The following is a 21,787-nucleotide window of genomic DNA, read 5'->3' as shown; positions in this document are numbered from 1 at the left end:
CCCTGTCACGACCGCCCAAGCCGTGCCAAGAGGTGCCAATCCACACGAAACCGTGTCCAACCCAGCCGTGCCAACACCAACAGGTGGCGACACGTCCCCATGGCAGCCCCAGAACCAGCCGCGCCGGGGACGCGCCGGGAACGCGCCCGCGTGGCCCCGGTACGTCTTGGCGCGTCCCCGCCGCGGCGTGAAAGGACTTCGCAGAGCTCGTCTCCGCCTTCACAAGCCCCCCCCTCTCCGTTTTCGGGCTGGTTAATCCCGTGTGTAAATGGCAGCCAATGGATGCGGCCGTTGCGCGGGGTTGGGATTAGCGGCGGGGCGAATGGCTGGCACTTTTACTGGGATTACAGAACAAAGAACTGCTCTCCGTGCCCGATTTGGGGTGTGGGGGGGGGAAAAACCAACACCCCCCTCGGGTTCTTTTCATTCTTTTAGGCCCCCATCGGGTTGTACCGGCTCCGCCCGGGAAGCGGCGGGAGGCGGGGGGAGGCGGCTCCATCCCGGCCCCCGCCCGCCCGCCCCCGCCGCTCCCGCCGCTCCCGCCGCTCCCGCGCAGCCTCGCCGGGGGAGTCAGCAGCGCCGCGCCCCAACCGCCCGCGGTAAGGAAAAGTTTTGGCCCCCCCTCTTCTCTTGACGGGTCCCCCCTCCACCCCCAGTCACGGCCGTGGGGGAGCGGCGGCGGGGGGCATGTGGGGGTGGTAGGTGCGATGGGACGCAGGGGGGTATTGAGGCTGGGGGAATGCTGGGGAGTGATAGGGCTGGGAGGGTGTAGGGCTAAGGGATGCGAGGGGGCATCAAGATTCGGAGGATGATTGGGAGCGTTAGGGCTGGGGTTTGTGCAGGGAGGCATTAGGGATCCTGGGGGAGGGTAGTGCTGAGGGATGCAGCTGGACATTAGGGCTTGGTTTGAGTGCTGGGAGATGCAGAAGGGCGACAGGACTGCTGTAGGGGTGATACGGCTGCCGGGCTTCTAAACGACATCAACGCACAGGGGATGTTAGTGGGCAGTAGGGTTGCTGGGGAGATGTTGGGACTGCGGGGTTAGGGGGGGCAGTAGGGCGGGGGGGCATGCTGGGCTCTTTAGGGCTGAGGGATGCTGGGGGCAATTGGGCTGCTGGGGGGGATGGTAGGGCTGGGGGATTCGGGGAGACATTAGGCTGATGGGGGTTGATAGGGCTGTGGGAGTACAGTGTGGCATCAAGGCCTGGGGGATGTTGGGGAGCAAATAGGGTTGCTGGGGGGGATGCTGAGATTATTAGGACTGGAGGGGTGCTGGAGGAGGAATGTCAGGCTCATCACTGTGGGAGAGTTCGGGGGGTAATAGGGATACTGGGAGCTGATAATGTTAGGGGATGCTGCAGGGCAGTAGGGCTGGGGGATGCTGCAGGGCAATAGAACTTGGCAGGGGTTCCAGGGATATTAGGGTTGGGAGGGATATTGAAGATCTGTAGGGCTTGGAGATGCTGGGGATATTAGAGCTGATGGGGGTGTTGAGCTCATTTGGTCTGGGGGGTCATTAGGGCTGGTGGGGAGAATGCTGGGGATGATGGTGAGCCTTGGGGTTGGTGGGATCCATGAGGGCTGTGAAGGGATGCCAGGGAGCAATAAGGCTGGGAGGGCGTTAGGGGTTGGGGGTGATAGTGCTGCAGAGGGGGGTGCAGAGTAGAGCTGGGGTGGTTGCTGGGACGGTTGAATAGAGGATGTCAGGCTGGCCCTCAGTGCACACCACCTCAGTGGTGGCCCACATGCTGAAGGCAGTTCTGGGGCCACCACCTGCCCTGGCTGCGTTGGACGGTGCCAGGCAGGAAGGGGAGCTGGAAGCAGGGCTCTGCCGGAGCTTGCCTCCTCTTCAGTGGTGTGGGGATTGGTGACAGTGCTGCTGGAAATAGAAACACAGTGTTGAGCTGATGAAGTGCTTGGGGCTTCACCTGGACTGGTCACTGGCCTTGGCACTGTGGCCCATGGGCTGAAGGAACAGGCATCCTCTACAGGGGCAAGTGGAGGATTTTCAGTGCCAAGGGATGACCGTGACAGGGAGAAAGTTGCTCCCTGAGGAGCAGGTGCCCTTGTCCTTTCAGTGCGTGGGGCTGGCAGTGGGTTTATCTGGGATAAGCTGTAAATTGGAGTGATCCTATTAATGTATCTTGTGCAGGAGTGAGCCTTGGACCTGGTGGTGTTGTGCAGGTAATCCTGGGTGTTTGCAGTGGACTCTGGGCACAGCCAGGCGAGGGCACTTTGGGAGGCGATGGTGCCACTGAGCACCATAGCAGAGCCATGGGACCAGGTGCTATGGGCATTTTGGGGTTGGTCACCACATCCGTCACCTGTCAGTGTGCAAGCTCTGGGCATTGGAACTGCCTGGGGACATCAGCATGGAGCCTTGCATAACGGGAGCCCTCAGCTTCAGGGTGTCTGCTCTTTGTGCTGCTCCCACTGAAGGAGCTGTCGGAAGTGCTGCAGCTGGGAAATAATCTTGTGGATGTGAGAGCCTTTAATTCCACAGAGACCCCAACAACGCATCCAGACCCATTAAGCTGGTTGTTGCTCATCTGAGCCCACAGAATCCCCTTCTGTGGAAACTGCTGCAGCACTTGTTCTGAAATGAGAAAACAATATAGGGGCCACCAGGATGAGACCTGACCCTGCTGGAAGCTGAGGGGCTGGGGTGCTGAAGGCCATGTCCCAGTGCCTCTGCTGCAGCCCCTGCAGGCGGAGCAGCAAGCCCTGGCACAGCAGCATGTGCTGCCATTGGAACAATGTCAGCAGCCAGTCGTGTGTCAGAGTCATGTGTCAGGGCAGTGTGGTTCTATGAACACCCGCAGGTCCCCTGCTCTTCTCCCTTTAGCCTTGCAGAGCCAGAGTCCCTGTGACCACCGGTGGTGGTGGCCACTAAGGGACAGCATGCCCTGCTTTGGGGCTGTGCCACTGGTTTTCCCATGCACCCTGGCTGTCCAAGCTGGCATCGCCTCTCAAAGCCACAATTTTGGGGCGAGACCTATTAGGGATCTATTGCCACTGCGGGCAGGAGAAGGGATTGGGCAGTTGCCCTCACATGGTGCCTGCAGAAGCAGAGGAATGATGCCAGCCAGGGATGTGCTCTGGTGGCCACTGCTGCCTGCTTCTGCTGTCCCTCATTAGAGGGCTTTCCCATCTCTGGAGGAGCTGCTGGTGCTGCCACTGGTTGCTGCTCGTTCAGATTTTCTAATGAGAAGCTGGGACAGGTGAGCAAGAAGCTGCTCAAGGACATGTTTAGCAACCTGGCTCTACCAGCCTGGGTGAGATACAGTGCCCTTACTGGCAGCCCAGCACTTTCACAAGAACCTGGCATGTCCTTGCATGGGGGAGGAGGTGACAAGGAAGGTAGGCTTTGGGGCCAGCACAGAGGATACAGGTCTGGCTGTCCCACATGGTGTGCATCACATATAACTGGAGTGATGCTCTGCTTAAAGGAAGGAGAAAATTACCAAACCCCAAAGTCTCAGGCTGAAACACATGACCTCTCACTGCTGGAGTTAATGGGGGATTCCCATCTGCTTCTCCCACAGGAAATAGCTCAGATTTTTTTTGGCAATTTTCAATGCCCTATACTTCCTTCAGGAATTTTGGCAGTGGCAGCCCAGCAGCCAGGCTGGAGGAATGCAGAGGACTCCAGCCAGATGTTCACTGCATGGCTGACCCCTGGGGTGGGCACAGGGCTTGGTGTTGGCTATCCCCATCTTGGGCAGTGGTGTCCTGCCCTGCCTGTCGGGGCGTGGTTATTCTGTTGTGCTGCCAGCATCCATTTGCAGATGCCTGTGGTGAGTGGAGGTGGTGGTGGTTTGTCATGAAAGAGTATGTGTGAATGGATCCTGCTGCTCCAGAATGACTGGGCTGAGGTGCAAATGGTACATGATGGTTTGGGGAAGGGGGTGATGAGTGGGTGAGGGGCTGTGTTATTGTTCTTGCTTTGCTCCTCTAGCCATGTGTGTGGCTGCCCTACACCTTGTTGGTAATGACAAAACTTCTTCAGGGCTTTAATAGGGCAGCAGAGGTTTGCCACCACCAGAGGCCTTCTCGAGGACAGGGAGGAGGAGAGGAAAGGACCTACTGGGAGCCCCTCCCGAGATGGAGATAGCTATCCGGGAGCTAAATATGTATTTATTGGCTCATTCATTGGGAAGAGCCCAGCTGAAAGCTGTGGGAAAGGGCCTCTGGTGTCCATCTGGATTATGGCCAGAGCCGTGGGGCTGGGGATAGATAGCAGTCCCACCTGGAGGTTTGCAAGGGAGGTGGCAGCTCTTTGCAGACTGGAGTGAAGCTTCCCAGGACTTTGCTCTGCCCTGTAGCAGCCCTGGCCCTTCACAGGGCATGTACTGTTTACATCTCTTGAAACGTTGTCTTTAAAAAGCAGTCAAGAGCTGCAGGAAGCTGTGGTGGCCCCATGTGGGCTTTAGGAATTGTAGCCTTGGGGATTTCTGGCTTGCCATTTTGATGCTTCATTTCTTGGTGCAGCCCCCTTGGTTAAATTTGCTTCAAGCCCAAGAGTGGTGGAGCAGTGGGCTAGGCTGGGGTGTTTCTGCCAGAGAGACCCCCCCAAATCCGCTGGGGCATGTGGGACCACCTCATGTCTCATCCTGGTCCAGGAGCTGCTGCCAAACACCACCTTAGGAACTTACCTAGAACACAGCAAGGCTCTCCTTGCTGTGGGAGCAAGGGAAAGAATCCCTTGAGGTGGGATGCTGTGGAGAAAAGCACTGGGTACATAGATCCCCTCCTCAGGAGCAGACTGTGCTGAGCAGTATTTACGTGAGTCCGTGCAAATGGCTTCTGTTGGAGTTTTCTGGCTTCACGTTGTCTTGTCTCTGCTCTGTACTGGTCTGGCTGGTTTAGAAAGGCAATCTCAGTGGAATGAGTAAGGGACCAGCGAGGAGCATCGCTCTACTGCTGCACAGCCATGTGGATGTCATCATCCTTTGCCAGCGTGTCTCTCCTCAAAGCCAATCTCCACCTCTCATATGAAGAGTGAGATGTCCATCTTCATTTTCTTTAAATCTCTAACATCAAATGGAGCAAGTGCCAGTGGGTAGATTGGTGTGGACCCAGGATGGGTCCTGGAAATGTGTCATCTAGTGCCCACCTGTGTGCCTGAGACTTCTGCCCCAGGAGATTGAAGGGACAAGCCCAGACATCTCCTGCCCATGGGTGACATCCCCTATGGGGTGTGCTAGGGTCTGGCAGTGCCCCTGAGCTGTCCAGGTGAGTGCAGAGGCTTGTGATGGGCACCACAGACCTGTTGTTGAACTGTTCCGACAGCCCCACAGGCAGATTAATACCTGGGAGCCCAGAGGGTGCTTTGAGGTGTAGAACCCTCTGGAGATCGCTGGGAAGAAAAATGTTTTTAACCATTTTTAATTTTTGGATAATTTCTTGAACTTTTTAGTGATGTGTGTGGATGCTGTTTGCTGCCAGGATTGTGTGTCCTGCTTGGCTTGGATGTACCCTGGAGGAGAAACCTCCCCCTGCAATGGATGCACAGAGGTTGGAGAGACTTACATGCTTCTGAGAGAAAAACATGGTGCCTGGGCCTTGAGAGCCAGCAGCAGACTTTTCAGTCCCACTTCAAATCCCTGGACAACGTAGGATGGATACATGGGATGCCGGCCATGGGTTGTGCCAGTGGCATAGGTGTATAAAAGTCCTTGGCTTCCTTCTCCCTCACTAAAAAAAAAAAAGGCAAAAAACCTTCAAAGTTTTTCAACAGGTGAATGTTGTTTGGAAGAACATAGAGGCAGTTGGTCTGGCTTAGGGAAAATTTACAGAGTGGGAGTCTTCCAGAGCAAGATGACACTGGAGAATGAAAACATTGCAGTGGGTGAGAAAGATCTCCTTGGTTTTATCTGGTTGCTGTGCTGGAAGATGCTTCACCCACCTTTAAAGGGATGAGTGCATCTCTGTGCCCAGGTTTTGGCAGAGCTCACATTATCCTTTTAGCTCCAGATGTGTCTGTGTGGATGTGTTTCCTGCCTGGTAAGCCACCTACTACTCAGTACCTGTGAGAGGTGACTTCCCTTGGGGCACTGGCTGCCATGTCATTCATTTGCTGCTGGGCTTCAGCCTGGTAGCACCAGAGAATTGGCTCTGGGCAGTGGAGATGGCTCTGGCCATCACACCAAGCTGGAAGTGGCTCCCTGGAGGTGACTCCCTGGAGGTGGCTCCCTGGAGGTGGGCAGAGCTCCCACGCTGACAGGACACACATAGATTAAAAGGACAAACCCAGCCCTGCTGCTAATTAGCAGCAATCCAGCTACACCAGAAATTAACCCTATCCACTTCATAAGGGCTCAGCACCAGGAAGCATGCATGGCACGTCGATGGCACGATGGCATGAGGACTAGTGCCAGTAAGGCAGATGCTGCCCTCCCCTGCCTGCCCACTGTCAGTGAATGCTGCAGGATGCTGAAAGGTGTTGGGTGAAGCTTGAGACAAGCTGCTGGTCCATACCCTGCTGCAGGGCTGAGATCCCAGAGGGACATTGGTGGCAAGGGTAGGGTTTTCTCTGGACCGATGCTGCTGCTTAGGCTTTCGCAAGAGGTACCACAGAGGATGGGTTGCATTCATGGTAGGATGGATACTGAGTCTGGTGGGATGGGTATTTTGGCATGTCTCCCCTGGCACTGATAGGATGGGGCTGTGCCCACTGTGGCTGTGCTTTGGGATCTGTTTGCGGCTTCCACCAAAGCCACACTCCTTCCCACTGGGCTGGATCTCTGCTTGTTTCATGGCAGGGTAGGAGACAGGGATGGAAAAACCTGTAGGAAAGGCAGGATTATGTCTCCCTAATTAGTAGGGGCCTGATTATCATTTCTTCCCAGAGCTCTGGTAATGATTAAATATGTTGGAATTATCTTTTATTATTTGTATTGCATTATTATTTAGAAGGCTGGGACCCTGTTTGCTGTGCAGACAGGGAATGACAGTCCTTGCCAGGAGGAATGCTGTCTCTGGCTTCCTGGTCTGGGTAGATTGGGGGTTGAGCTCTGTGTGCCCGTGGCATTACCCAAATTGCTACAGCAACTCCCCATCCCGGCACTTAAAAGGATTTAAAGCATTGAATTGTATGTCTTTTTGCTTGCATGTGCGTCACATCTGTTTTAGTATGGGGGAAAAAAATTGTGTATTACTGTGACCTCTAAAATCATGGTTTGTATAGAGATTTAAAATTATATATATATATATATATTTTACACCAGGATTGTCAAAGCCCAGGCACTGGCCACTGCTTTTAGATGCTCTGGCATTACTGTTGGAGGGCTACAATAAAGCAATCTTGTTAGGTAAACATAATGATGTTACGAGCCACCATCTGCTGAAGAGCTGCTGTAGGGAGCAGTGGGAGCTGCCTCCTGTACTGCTGCTCCCCTGCCACTTCCTGCTGCCTGGTGTCAGATGTGTCCTAGGAGAAACATGAGTGGCTGATATGGATGGAGAAAAGGCTTTTTCTTATGGCTTCCTTCCTCTTAGTCAGCTGGGATATGAGCTGTTGAACCCTTCCAACTGGTGAGAACCAATTCCCACTGGAGCGTAGTGGGGTGATGGTAGGGTCATTGGCAAGTTTCCCAAAAATTGGGCCACCACATTGCTGAGCTGTGGGGACCCAGTTGTATGGGGATGCTCTGGTCTGTGAGGACACCATGAGATGCCACCAAGTCCCTGGGTCCCACAGCATCATCCTTGCTCCCACCCGAGCAGTGGGACAACACCATCCTGGTGGCAGCAGGGACCCCCACACCCCCCTGGGTGTAAACTTGCAATCACTGGCATGAAGGATTGCACTTGGTCAGCAAGCTATGTGAGGAACTTTGCTTGTTTAAAATGCCTTTGGGGTTTGGGTCTTAAATAAACATCCTGGTTGAGGTTTGGGTTGGAGGTTTTCATCCTGGGAAAGGCAGGCGTGGGGGGAAGGGAGCTGCACCAGTGCCCTGAGCCTGCATGCACCTTCTGACAAGGTTAAAAATTAGCTTCATTAGAAGAGGATCACTGGAAATAAATTGCTCTGCACCCTTTAGGGGAATCGGTGGGCTGTAGTTTCATCTTGTCTTTCTGGGGAAAAATGCCCAGAAACCGTTTTAAGTGAAATTACAGCATTTTACCCTGAGCTAGAGTTTGGTATTTTTGGCCACCAAAATGCGCACATCTCCATGCCTCCAGATGAAGTTCATCCAGGATCTTGAATGATGGAACCACAGAATGGCTTGGGTTGGAAGGAACATTAAAGATTGTCTTGTTCCAGGCCCCTGCCATGGGCAGGGACACCTTCCACTAAGCCAGGTTGCTCCAAGCCCCATCGAACCTGACCTTGAACACTTCCAGGGATGGGGCAGCCACAGCTTCTCTGGGCACCCTGTCCCATCAAAGGTGGGGGGTTTGCTGGGGTTCACTGCATGTGCCAGTCCCCTGCCACCCCTGCCCCATAGCTCCTTGGGAGATGCCAGGCTGGGAAAGGAGCATGCTGGGCATCAGGATCCCACAGGGAGAGTGCCCCAGTGCTGTTACTACAGATCCACAGGCAGAAGTGAGTGGATGGTGACATTTAACAGGCTGTTAAACATTAAACTTGTCAAAATTAGTGTCAGGCTGTTTTGGGTTTGTTTGTTTGTTTGTTTGTTTAAAATGAGGGGAGAAAAAAGACATTTAAGAGATGGGCATGACCCATGTCATGCACTGATCAACCTGGTGCAGTGTGGCCCTGTCCCTTCCTGTATGAGCTCTTGGAGTGAAGACCTGGCTCTGGGATGGACCCAGGACCCACCTGTGCCCTTCCCATAGCTCCTTGCTGGATCCTGCTGCATCCATTCCCCTCAAATACTTGTCAGTCAGGTGGGCTAATTTTCCCCTCCACCTGTCTAAAGGTTTATTCCCATGGAGAGTGGAAGAGTGAGATCAGCCCCACTTCTCACTGGTACTGTCTTCCCACAGCCACCCGCCAGCTTTCCCTATGCCACCCTTCTGAAGATTACGTGCTCTCTTGAAAACTTCTTTGTTTCCCCACATTTTCTGTTGTAATTTATGTACAATGCCACTGCTTGTTGAATAACAAGGTCTTTATCTCTGTGGGAATTACACCTGCAGAAATCCAGCCCTATTGCTGCCTGCATGAGGCTCTCCATGATAAAAGACAACTCCAGCACCACTGCTGTAATGAAAATGTTTCCTCTACTTTTGCATCTGGCAAGAGTGATGCTTGGCTCCACTCTGCACCTCATCTCAGTGCTCTCTGATCATCAGCTGCTCGGGTTGGGGCTTGAACCCCAATAAATTTTCTCCCCCCCTTGATTTATTTCTCTCTCCCCTAGCAGCATAGGGTCCTTGAATATATTTTTTCTCCTTTTGGTTAATCTTTTTTTTCCCTGCAAGCAAGATGCATATTTCAACACTTGCTGACCTTTGGGTGCGCTGCAGACTGATGTGGCCATGCCAATGGACAGAGCAGAGAGTGTGTGTCCCACAGGGCCAGGGTTGCCTGTGGTCAAGGCTGGTAGCACACTCCTGGAAAGGGCTATTTTTAACTGCTGGGCTGGTGCTGGGTTGCCTTCAATGTACTTGAGCACGTAGGCGTCCTTTATTATTTCAAACACGATCATTCAAAATAATGTGGAATTGTCTCTGCTGTGGGGAGCTGCTGCTGTGGATGCTGCAGAATATGGCTTTTGTGTGTTATGGGGGTCTCATCCGTGTCTAGACTGGTGGGTGGATTTTGCTGTGGCATTGTCCCCATGGGGCATGGAATCTGGTGCCTGTTGGCAGCTTGAGCTGGCACTTTGGAGGTGCAAGACCAGAAGAGCAGAAGGGAAAATGTCTCCCATCAGGGCTGCAGGTGAGGAGAGCATCGGGAGGGTGCTGGCTTGATGGCTGGCTTGTCTGCATGTGCTGCCCCATATCCTCATGGCTCCACACTCCCCAAAACCAAAAAGGCAGCTGCTGGTGCATACAACATTGCTTGTCTGTGAGCCAGGACATGTTGCTAGGGTGCCTCTCTTCTTCCTCCTCCCCATAACACTCTTTGTGCCTGGATCAGCTGAGTCTATACCCCCACTGTGTGCTCCCTGCCTGAAAGCCATTGTGATACCTATGGAAACCTTCCAGCAAACACCATTCCTCTCAACCCTATGTGCTGTGGGTGTGCCAGGTTATCTATCCTCCCGCCTTTACAAACCCGCTTTTCTCAGTGATGCTATGACAGATATTTAAGCCCAGAACCTTCCTTCCCAGTATTGATTTTGCTTTCTGCTTGAGTCTGTGCAGTGCTATTGGTATTTGGAGTAGCTTGAAGGATGCTGTAGAGAGACAGGCTGCCACTTTGGGGTGCTTTGTGTCCTCAGTAGCAAGGCAATGGACATGGGGGCTGGGGGAGGTGTTCATGGGGATGGAGCAGTATCCCTCCTTGGAGATGCTGATATCTGGGGGGGTCATGGTTTGGGGCTGTAAGAAGCACTCCTTGAAGATGCTGGAGAGATGCAAGATCACACTCAGCTCCTGGGGAAAGCCTCCTCAGGATGGCTGGGCTGGTTTCTCCTCCCAGTCCCAAATCATTGGCCTTGGGTAGAGGTTAAGGTGCTTCCTCCTGTCTTGGGGAGAAACAGCATTTTGCTTTGAATCAGGTTTTGGGGCTCTATCTGGGTCAGCAGGTTATCAGAGGATGAGGCAGAGTAGCTGAAATAAATCCTATTTAAATATTTACCTGCCCACTGTAAAGTAGTTCTGTGTTTACCTGCTCTGGCTGCATGTGGAGCGAAGAGCTGTGCTGGGTGCTTGCCAGCTCCCTGGGCACAGCATCTGCACCCTTGCTGCACCCTTTGCCTAATTGCTTCCCACCCTTTTAAGAAGAACTGATTGAGAAATGAATTCACAATCCCAAGCTTTGTGGATCCAAATGTAGATGCTGTGACTGCTGTGGAGGGGGGATGGATGAGGGCGAGTGTGCTGCTTCTGGTACTTCTGACTGAAGCAAGAGGTAATTAGGGGGTTTTGGTGTTGGGGTGATTTGATGTTTGAAAAGTCTTATTTTTACTGGTTCTCACAAATTTTGTGGCATATGAGGCTGCGTGGGTCTTGATGGGGTTTGGGTGATGGGTCTATGCTCAGCAGTGTCCTGAACTGGGGTGATGGAGGGGCTGAGTTGGTCTCTGGTGGCACATCCCCTCGTTGCCCAACCCACAGATGATCACATTGGAGAGTTCCCATTTTTCAACTCAACAAGCCTGTGTACAAAAACTAAGCTGTGAACCCCAAAAATAAGCCATATGCTCTCTGCCTTCCCTGTCACAAGGTGGTCTTCCTTTACTCAGCCCCCAAAATCTCCTTTTTGGAGGACCCAGACCCACTCTCCCCAGTCTCACGTGTCCTGGAAGCATCACCAGCCAGGAGCTAAGTCAGCATCAAGCCACCTCTCACACACACTCTCATGGTTTCATGACGCAGATATATTTATTTTCTGTTATTTATGAGGTACCTGAGCCAAGCTCTTCCTTTGCCTGGAGGCAAGGAACCAGGGTGCTGTATGGCTGCTTTGACACCCTAATCCTGCCCCGGGCACCCCAGGAGGTGGTGGGTACTGGACCTTGGGTGCTTATTTCCCTGGCCTTGCATCTAAAGTAGGCTCTGAATTCGGGACGCTGCTTCTCTTGGCGCTTTGTTGGGCTCCAGAGCTGCCGATTAAGGGAAACGTGCCACAAGGCAGGTTTGCTTTGCAGGATTAAAAGCAAATAAATATTTATGCATTATGCAAAGCAGCTCTGATAAGATATGTGTGTCATTGGGAATTTGAAGCAGTTTTGACTTGGCCCTGAGATGAAGGGGTGTGCGTGTCGATGCGGTATGGAGGCTTAAAGGGACGTTGCTTCTCCTGCTGCAGAAAAATAAAAATAGAGAGAGAAAAACAAGGGGTTTCTTGCTTCTTGGGCTGCTCTCGTCTTGGGTTTCACCATCTCCTGCATCACTGTGTCTTTAGCTGCAGAAATGGAGAAGAGCCAGGGAGAGGGCAGTGCAGGCAGCATTTTGGATGCAAATATAATGCTGGCCCTGCTCCTAATATTCACTGTGTTTACATGGAAGTGCAAACAACTGTTGACTTAGTTTCAATAGATAATGTATTTCATAACACAGTGGAAATGAGAATTAAGCTGGAATTTAGCAGGAGGGAACATGTGTTTCTGCAAGACCTCGGGCTCTGCTGGTCCCATGGTGTTGGGGGGCACCTCTGCCAATGATTTCCCTGGCTAATCCTTTCCGAAACAGTGTGAGTAGGACAAGGGCAGGGCTGGGTGGCTGCAGGCTCAGGGAGCTCAGCTGACCCACTGGTGAACAAGGGTTATAGGGACTGGGGCTGATCTGGGCCAGTTTCTCCCTGGGAAAGAAGGGCCTCGTGTGCTCTGGGGTGGGTCGAGGTGTCAGGGAAGGGAAATGCTGTCCCAAGCTGCTGTGTTCGAGCCTGAGTGATGACAAGTCCTGGGAAGGAGGAGGTATCAGCAGCTAGGTCACCTTGTCCCGATGTGACTCCGAGCAGAAACACGTGGGAGAGGACCTGGCTTGTTTTTGGGCCGGATCCTGGCCAGCCCGGAGCCATCCTCTCAGGGCTCCCTGGGGCCAGCCCAGGCAGCCTTTGAATCAGAGCTGTGATCAGAGCCACTCCCACTGCATCTGCCCTAGGCTGCCACTCTCCCCACCCCACTGCAGCCCAAATACCTCTGGGAGCACCAGGTGCTCCTGGCACCACAGCAAATCCCTCAAGATGCTGTGCTGTCCTTCCCAGGTGAAGGTACCGATGTGTACACACAGTTCCTCAGAGCCCCAAGAGGCAGAGATGTTACTGGGGGGTTGCAATCAGCAACTGTCCCTGGACGTGGGTCTGTCCTGTCCATCTGTCCCTGTCCCTGGCTAGCTGCCATCAGCACAGCAAGGCTTATGGTGCTCAGGGCTCAGTGTTAAAAACAGCCAAGCCCCTGTGAATGTGGTGGGGGCAATCTTGCAGAGTGAACCCAAGATGTATTGGACACTGGAGCTGTGGGGATGGTCACACTGGTGGGGACACCTTGGCTGGAGGTGGCATGGCTCCACCAGCCAGTGGTGCAAAGCAGGACCTCGTGTTGCTGCCCCAGTTGGGATGCTGGGCAGCCCCAGTTCCATCCCCAGTGGCTTCCCGTGTCTTGCCTTGACATGGAAGGTGATGTCCCTGCCTGGGGTTTGTGGGAGCTGTGGCACCCACAGCTGTTTGGGTCTGGCAGCAGCAGTGAATACTGAGCCTTGATAGTACTGCAGTAGTGGTGGGGTTTGCATGGGAAATGGCAGGTTTTGCAGCTGGTGTCATGGCCAGAGGCTGCTTGGGGAGGAAATGGGGATCCTGGCTGGCTGCTCCTCCCAGGCGGCACTGTCAGTGCCTGCCTCACTTGATGGGTCATACCAGGGCAGGTGCATGCTTGGCTTCACCCAAGGCTCCTCCATTGCCAGTGTGAGTCACTTGTCCCATGCAAGATGCCCAGTTCTGGGCAGGCATTGAGATTGTGGGTGACAAGGAGCCGCTGGCACTAGCTCTCCACACACAGGCTCCCACTGTGGGATTGGGATGACCCAGGACCTGCTCTCACCTTTGTGACTCATCCCATAACATAAAATAAGGGAGAAGGGAGCAGGGAGCAGACAGGAGTGGGAAGCTCAGGGCATGGGATACTCCCATCTCTGAGCTTTCTTTCATCCCTTTAAAAAGCCATTTTATTTTTTTAATGAGTTTATTTATGTAGCCAGCCTGGATTAGCAAACAGCCCATCCTGTAACACACTGAATACTCAGTACTGAGACACCAGTAACCAGAGAGAAATATTAGAGATAAAATTAAACATAATGAGATTATGTGGTATCTCTCTGTCAGGGACCATCTTACACAGAGCAAACTAATTGCCTGTGCAGAGCAGAAAGTGGGTGATGAATGGTGTCTGGGAGCTGGGAAGGGGCTGGTGCCATGAATAGCAGCTTTGCAAAAGGAAAAAGCATGGGGGTTGAGTGAGGAGCAAGATGAGGTGCCCAACAGCATTTGGGGGACTGAGGTGGAGCATCTTCTGCTCAGCCCTTGTGGACTCATTGTCCCCAGCAATGAGTTGCTGCTGCAACAAGGGGTTTTGTATATTTGCAGTTTGAGTAGCCTTTTGCTAGACAATAATCATAATCATAATCTGGTTATGTCCCTCTTAACTGTCTGGTTAGAGGGACAAGGTGGATGTGCCAATTGAGGCAAGAGCCAGGATTGGGCATCAAGCACTGTTCAGGGAAAGCAAACCCCCTACCAGCGTGTGGGGCCAGGGCTGCATCACCAGGGGCATGATATATATGGGATTTTTCCTTAATTTAGTGGGGAAAAATATATTTTAAAAAAGCAAAAAGCATGTGTCTTTGTAATATAAAATTCAAGTTAGGCTCTTAGTGACTTCGTGGAAAACAACAGGCTTTTTATATTGGCTCTTGGGGTAGGATGAGAGCAGGCTAGAATAAAGATTTACAGTCTTTGGGAGATTAAAGGCCCTTGGTACATTGTTCAAATACCACGAGATTAGTTTCCAAGGAGACGGATACCAGTTGCCATAGGCACCGGGGGCCAGGAATTAGGATTGCGATTTTTTATCCTGATCACGCAACCGGTAGCTGAATGCTGTTAAAACTGGGCTTTAAATAACCCCAGTGTTAGTGTATGCACTGCCGAACCAGAGGCAGGGAACAGAGTCTGCCTGCCTTTCCCCTGCTCCAGCACCCCCTCAGGCTTGCAAGGTGGGACCCAAGTGCTGATGGAAGGGTGCAAGGGGGTACAGGGCTGGGGACCCAGGCTGATGCAATCCCAAGACCTGCCTTGCAGGTTATCCTATGGCTTCTGAGTTCATTTCACCTCATTTTTTCACTAAGCAAGGGATTGCCAGCATCTTCTTGGAATAACCAGCAGTCATGGTGGTGCAGGGGCTAGGGATCATCATAGATTCATGGAATCATGTGGTTTGAAGGGGATCTTAAAGGTCATTTAGTTCCACCCCCACCCCTGACATGGGCAGGGACACCTTCCACTAGACCAGTGGGATGTACCAAGGGGTAGAATTATCAGCCTGCTAATTTTGGCTTCCCCTGGCCACTTGCTTCTGGGAAGTGCAACCTGAGCCCTGGCACTTGAGGTGCCGGATCTGCGCCTCTTCTTCTAGGAACTGCCAAGCAGCATGCTTTTATATGGGAAGGGGTGCTGAGCTCCCTGATGCAGGCAGAGTTTTGGGGCTGGGCATCCCCCTGGGAAGGGAGGCTCAGCTCTGGGAGGTGTACAGGTCCCAGGTCCCTGTGGCTGGGTGGTTCTGCTCACTCACCAGCCACCATGAAGTTCATCTTGGCCTCACTGAACCCAACCATTCATGCGGGGCTGCCAGGGCAGGATCCAGCTTTCCATGCACGGTCCTTGCAGCATCCCTCCCTGCTATAGTGGGAATGCTCCAATTAACACTTTTTCCCCCCTTGTTTTCCTTTAAAATTTCTTTAATAAATGAAGAGGCAGTTGCTGGAAGCAAGAGCTTCTGTGCCTGCCTGACGTGAGATTGTGGCATGGAAACTTGTCTGGAACCGAAAGCCGTGCTGCTGGAGCTCCACAGGCAGAGTGATGCCCCAGCAGCTGCCATGCCATGGAAGTGTTTATCCTGGGGGAGATGAGATACAGCTTCTGATGGGCACTTGATCCTCTCGTGTCTCTCTTTGCACTAGACGGATGCTTGCTATAATTTTACTATATGCACCTAGGCTAGGCTTAGGGAAATCGAGGTGGTAGCAGAATGCAATGCCCTGGTTGGAGACAGAAAGTGAAATTCCTGTGGTAGACACTTTTCCCTGTGGGAGCCCCCAGTTTGATCTTTGCTTCTTTTGTAAGTGGGACTAAACCACAGCAGGTGTCAGATTATCCAGGAAAGTGGAGCTGAGGCAGTGATGCTGGTGAATGTTGTGGTGCCAGTGTGTACGTGAGGAGGTTTTCCAGCAGATGCCTTGGGTTTTGTGGGCAAAATAAAACAGGGAAGGAGGTGTTTGGTCATGAGAGCTTGCTCTGCCTTGTACTACCCAGTTGGAAGGAACCAGGCAGGGGAGATACAGGGTTGGGAAGAGCCAACAGAGGCAGTGAGGTAAGAGCTACTGGCATAGTAAGGATGCAGGCACAAGCAGTGCCTGCATCTTCACTGTGCTGGTAGCACTGTGGCCCAGACTGTACCAGAGGCTGTTTGCCCCCCAGCTCTGCTGCTTTCAGTCTTTGGAAAAGTGTATCACCTTGAAAAGCTGATACCAGCTTGATACCTTTCAATCCCGGAAAAGCTGGTAGCCCACAGCTTGGACAGGAGCAGTCTTCACTGGGTTAAGAACTGGCTGGATGGCCAGGCCCAGAGAGTGCTGGTGAACAGTGCTGCATCCAGTTGGCAGCCAGTCACTAGTGGTGTCCCTCAGGGGTCTGTGCTGGGGCCAGTTCTGTTTCATATCTTCATTGATAAACTGGATGAGGGAGTTGAGTCCACCATCAGTAAATTTGCAGATGACACCAAGATGGGAGCATGTGTCAGTCTGTTGGAGGACAGGAGGGCTCTGCAAAGGGACCTGGACAGGCTGGATAGATGGGCCAAGTCCAACAACATGAAGTTTAACAAGTCCAAGTGCCTAGTCCTGCACTTTGGCCACAGCACCCCCCTGCAGCACTACAGGCTGGAACAGAGTGCCAGGCAGAAGGGGACCTGGGGGTCCTGGTTGACAGCCAACTGAACATGAGCCAGCAGTGTGCCCAGGTAGCCAACAAGGCCAACGGCATCCTGGCCTGTATCAGGAATAGTGTGGCCAGGAGAACCAGGGAAGTCATTCTTCCTCTGTACTTGGCACTGGTGAGGCTGCACCTTGAGTACTGTGTCCAGTTCTGGGCCCCTCAGTTCAGGAAGGATGCTGAGATGCTTGAATGCATCCAGAGGAGGGCAGCAAGGCTGGTGAAGGGCCTGGAACACAAGCCCTATGAGGAACAGCTGAGAGAGCTGGGGTTGTTTAGCCTGGAGAAAAGGAGACTCAGGGGAGACCTCAGCACTCTACCTGGAAGGTGGTCATAGCCAGGTGGGGCTTGGGCTCTTCTCCCAGGTGACCACTGACAGAACGAGAGGACACAGTCTTAAGCTGCACCAGGGGAAGTTTAGGTTAGACATCAGGAAAAAATTCTTCACTGAAAGAGTGATTGGGCACTGGAATTGTCTGCCCAGGGAGGTGGTGGAGTCACCACCTCTGGACATGTTTAAGAAAAGCCTGGACCTGACACTCAGTGCTATGGTTCAGCTGATGAGGAGGTGTTAGGTCATAGGTTGGACTTGATGATCTCAAAGGTCTTTTCCAACCTAGTTCATTCTGTGATTCTGTGAAAAGTAGCAAAATAGAAGGGAATTTTTGGATTTGTGGAGAGATGGGGCAGCAGATGGACCAGGTTGGAGACTGGGGGTGCACCGACACTCATGTTTAGGGGACCAGATGTGCCTCAGCAGATGCTTCTCACACTGGGGATATCAGCAGCATGGCACCTCAGGTCCCTCAAAACCCAGAGCTCCTTGCTTGTCCCAGGAGAGCTGTGCTGCCAGGGCACCCACACACAGGGTATGGATTAGGGCTTTTCGGAGTGTTTAGGCAGTTGAGGATATTTCTGAGCATTTTGTGAGTGCCCTGGACCACAGATATATCTGCTGTACCACTGACATTGGTAATGGTGCAGCTCACCAACCATCTGTTAGGGATGCAGTAAACCATCCTGGCATGGGCATGATTTGCATGGCTTGAGATGGAGATGATGTGGCCACAGAGGCTGAAGGCTGGCACTGAATTAGGTGTAAGGGATTATGGTTTAGCTGGGCAGAACAGGTGGGTTAAAGCAAATTGCCCATGTGGAGCAGAAATCTCCACCGCTGCAGCAAAAAACCCAAGGACAGCTGTTTGGCAAGCATGGGACCGTGTCACAGGGCTCCTGCATCCAAGATGGCTTTGGTCACATCTGCTCCACTGATACTGGTGTTTGCTTAAGCAAACAGAAAAAAACACACATGGAAATTCAAGCCTGGTCCCTACCCTAGCTTTTGCCCTTGCTGTGCCTGATGTGGTTTCCAGGGCTTTTTGCTCAAATGGCTTCAGCTCACCAGGCACCTGGCTGATCACAACCACCTGCAAAGGAGAGACCTCCAAAATCCCTGGGATGGAGTGGAACAGGGAAATACCCTCTGAGTCACTGCCCCTTCCTCTTTGGTGAGATAACCCTTAGCGTGAGTCCTGCCCCAAAGCAATGTCCCTGGATGGGACACAGGGATGGGCCCCTCAGTTGGAGCAGGGACAGTGTCCTGGCACTAGCAAAGGACATTATTTCTCACTCTGTCTCCAATTAGGATGACTCCTGATTGATTTTAAAGCATGTTTAATGATAGCCAGGGCTAATTGCTTAAGTATCTTCCAGAGCCAGTGTAAGCTTTAAAAATTCTTTTAAATGTTTCCTCATGGAGGAAAGGTGATTACAAATAAAATCATAACAGGTGATTACAAATAAAATCACTGTCATCTCATCATTATGTACATGGGCTGGCAGTGGTCCTCTCAGCAGATAGGCTTGAGAGCACTGGTCCTGCTCCCTTGGTCCTGGCAGGATGGAGATGGCTGAATATGGTGCTCAACATCCTATGGCTCATCAAACATTTTGGGTGGCCAGGAAACCCAAGTACCTTCAAAAGTCTTCCACCCCCAGCTGTGCTTTCCTCTGCTCTAATATACCCCCAGGCTGCCCCTCCACTGCCCAGGACAGTAAAGGGCCTGTAATCCATTTGAAGACCTACCTGTAATGTATATATATATATAAAATCTATGTTTCATTGAGATTGATATATATGGGGTTTTTTTGTTTTTTTTTTTTGTTTTTTTTTTTGCTGGAACTGGGGTTGGTTCATTTGGACCTCCCACCACCTCATCTGAACCACTGAGGCAGCAGGTAGAATTTCCCTGGAAAAATGAGTAAGTGGATAATTTCCTGCCACTCTTGTGTGGAACTGTGGTCAGGACCAGTGCAATGGTCAATTTTTCTCTTTCCTCTTTTTTTTTCTTCTTTTTTTTAAACCCCCAGTGTGCTGAATAGTCAAAGCTGTCATTAATTTTGATTCCTGTTTAGCTCCCTGAACGGGGAACTGGTCCACACCAGTACCAGGCTTTATAAACATTCTGGGTGGGAAGGCATGGGAGGATTTTCATGGTGATATTAGGATCTCCATAGGGCAAGCAGGCAGCAATGGCAGCATCTCTTTAGGGCTCTCTGTGATGTTCCCCAGGTTTTTGCTTCTCCCTTGCTGGGTGCTGGGTCTTCAAGTTGTTGCCCTTGGGTGTAGTTGGTACCTTAAGGGCCGAGCTAGAATATGCAGCCATGACGTCCACCAGTGGGTTTGGGTCAGGGCACCAGACTGAGAATACTTTGCCCCAAGATGGTTTTGAGGTCTGATGTCCTTCCCAGGTTCTCAGTACAAGAGATGCTTTGCATGGTAGGAATAGACAGAGCTATATTTGTAAGACACAGTAGACCAACAGGAAAAAACAAATTAATTAGTTTAAACCCAATATGTTCTAGGCCAGTTTGGACGGGGCTTTGAGTACCTGGTCTGGCAGAAAGTGTTTCTGCCCATGGCAGGGGATTGGAATGTGATGGATTTTCAAGGCCCCTTACAAACTAAACCATTCCATGATTCTGTGATTCAGTATTGGTAACAAAAATTCCAGTATTGGTAGAAGTCAGTGTTACAAGCAACAATTGTGGATGTACTCCATCCCTCCTGGGCATTTAGTTGTTCCCATCTCCCACTATGCACTGGGTTTGGCCCTGGGTAATTCCCAAAAAAGGTGTCATTGCCTTGCCTTTTTTTTGCTGCCAAGGGTAGCCCAGAGGAGTGAAAGTATGGGGAGAGCCACTAATTCAGTCCAGGTTTGCAAGTCCTGGACAAATATTCAGCTTCCCTTGAGGAATGAGATTTTGGGGATTTACGCTATGTAAGGCTTTCAGGCACAGCGAGGTGAGGGGCAAGGGGAGGATGGCAGTGGGGGGTCCATTTCAAAGTCCATGGCAGTGTGGAAAGAGCAGCTCAGCTTAATAAATAAGATGATGTTGCTTCTGGCTGTGACATGGGGTTAAAAATCACTGTAAGACTTGGAAAGATAAGGAGGAAGAAGGGGGATGAAAAGTCTCCCATTCTTAACCACCAGGAGCACCCTGCAAATTCAGTCTTTGCACGGGCCAGGGGCATGCTGTGCGAGTTGTTGGATCCCATAAACCCCCTCTACTTCTCCTAATGGGACCTGTTTATAATTTGAGGGGTATAATAACAGCTTTCTGGCTAGAAATTTCCTTTGGAGGGTTGTCATTGGCTTACTGGTGGGGTTTTTTTTACTGTTTTGTTAGATCCATAGGGTTTGGAAATGGTGATGTGGGTTGCACGGCTGGAGGATGTTTATCTTGGTGAGATGATGCTCCATGGAAACGTTAGAGGGACTGGTGAGGGGATGTGCCTCCTGTGGGCACAGGGCTGGGGGGCCCCCAGCTCATTCCATAGGGGTTCATGAGCCTCCCAACATGCCTGGTTTTTGCTTTGCTGCAGCACAGGTGATTCATAAGTGAAACTCCCCCAGGGCCAAGTTTCTAATCTTTCCCAGGATTATCAAGGGATATGTCATAAGAGCCAAGCAGGAGATGAGAGCCAAGCATCCTGTGCTGGCTGTTGCACAGCATCCTGTTCCCCTGAGATTACTTTGTGGACGAGAAATAATTACAAAATAACACCATTTGATAACTTTAAAAAAACAACTAAAAGTGCAAAAACAATCTGCAAATGTTTGCTTTGGCCCTGTGACAGTGATGTGATGGTCCCTGAGCCAACCTTTGCTCCTGGGGTTGAGACTCAGTGTGCAGAGGTGCAATGGGGCTGTACCTGGAGCAGGACCCCTGTGGAAGGTGGTGTCCCAGGGAGGGATTTCAGTAGGACAGTCACATGGAGCCCCAGGAAGTGAGGCAGACTGCTCTGCACCCATCCTACCCACCTCGCTCCCTGTTGCCAGCCTGAACTGCTGTAAGAATGGTTTACCCTACTTTTCCTAAAGAGTACTTTCCCTTTAATCAGACAAAAAACTTCAAGCCCTATGTCTTAATTTGATTTAAATAAGCCTAGCACTTGCTAGTGAAGTTTTTTCCTCCCTTTTATTCCACCCTTTTCTAAATCCACTCTCACTGCTCTTTGTGACCACAAATGATTAAAAGCTTTACTGGAATATTGTCCCCCCCCATCCCTTAAAATCCCATTGTGTTACTTGGGTCATATTTTGTGATGTTTTTGGGGTTTTTTTTCTTGCTGAGTGATTCTTGCTTTTACTTATTAAACAATAAGCCAGGGGAAAGGGATTATTTTTGTCCCGATCTCCTGCAGGATAGGAAGGGGATGCAGGGATCCTGCCCCATCCCATTGGTTCCTCCTCTGCAGCCAGATCCAGGTTATGGCTTTGCTTTTTGCAGCCAAGAGAGGAGCATCTCCTCCCTGGAAGTGCTGATTCCTGTGGGAGTCTGTGGCTGAACAGGTTGGTGCAGCTAGAGCTCTCCAAGGGGATGCAACCAGCCCCACCAAGGCAGGGATTGGTTCTCCAAAATGCTGCCAGAAGGCAACAGAGTATCCATGTCATACCAGTCATATTTAATAATAAATCGGGCACTCAGAAACATATACGG

At 51.6% G+C, this 21,787-nt stretch overlaps 1 protein-coding gene across 1 annotated transcript in view; it reads left to right on the top strand.

The window, feature by feature from the left end:
* The first annotated feature begins 322 nt into the window (after positions 1-322).
* The window catches only part of GTF2IRD1 (GTF2I repeat domain containing 1), a 73,700-nt gene continuing 52,235 nt past the window's right edge, over positions 323-21,787 (top strand). Inside the window, 2 exon segments of the mRNA XM_069033577.1 lie at positions 323-384; positions 386-599. Of these exon segments, the coding sequence (XP_068889678.1) occupies positions 323-384; positions 386-599 (276 nt within the window).

This window comes from Aphelocoma coerulescens, chromosome 19 (assembly GCF_041296385.1).
Source record: "Aphelocoma coerulescens isolate FSJ_1873_10779 chromosome 19, UR_Acoe_1.0, whole genome shotgun sequence".
Taxonomy (NCBI): Eukaryota; Metazoa; Chordata; class Aves; order Passeriformes; family Corvidae; genus Aphelocoma; species Aphelocoma coerulescens.
The sequence above is the reverse complement of the archived record's forward strand: the minus strand, read 5'-3'. Positions and strand labels throughout refer to the sequence as shown.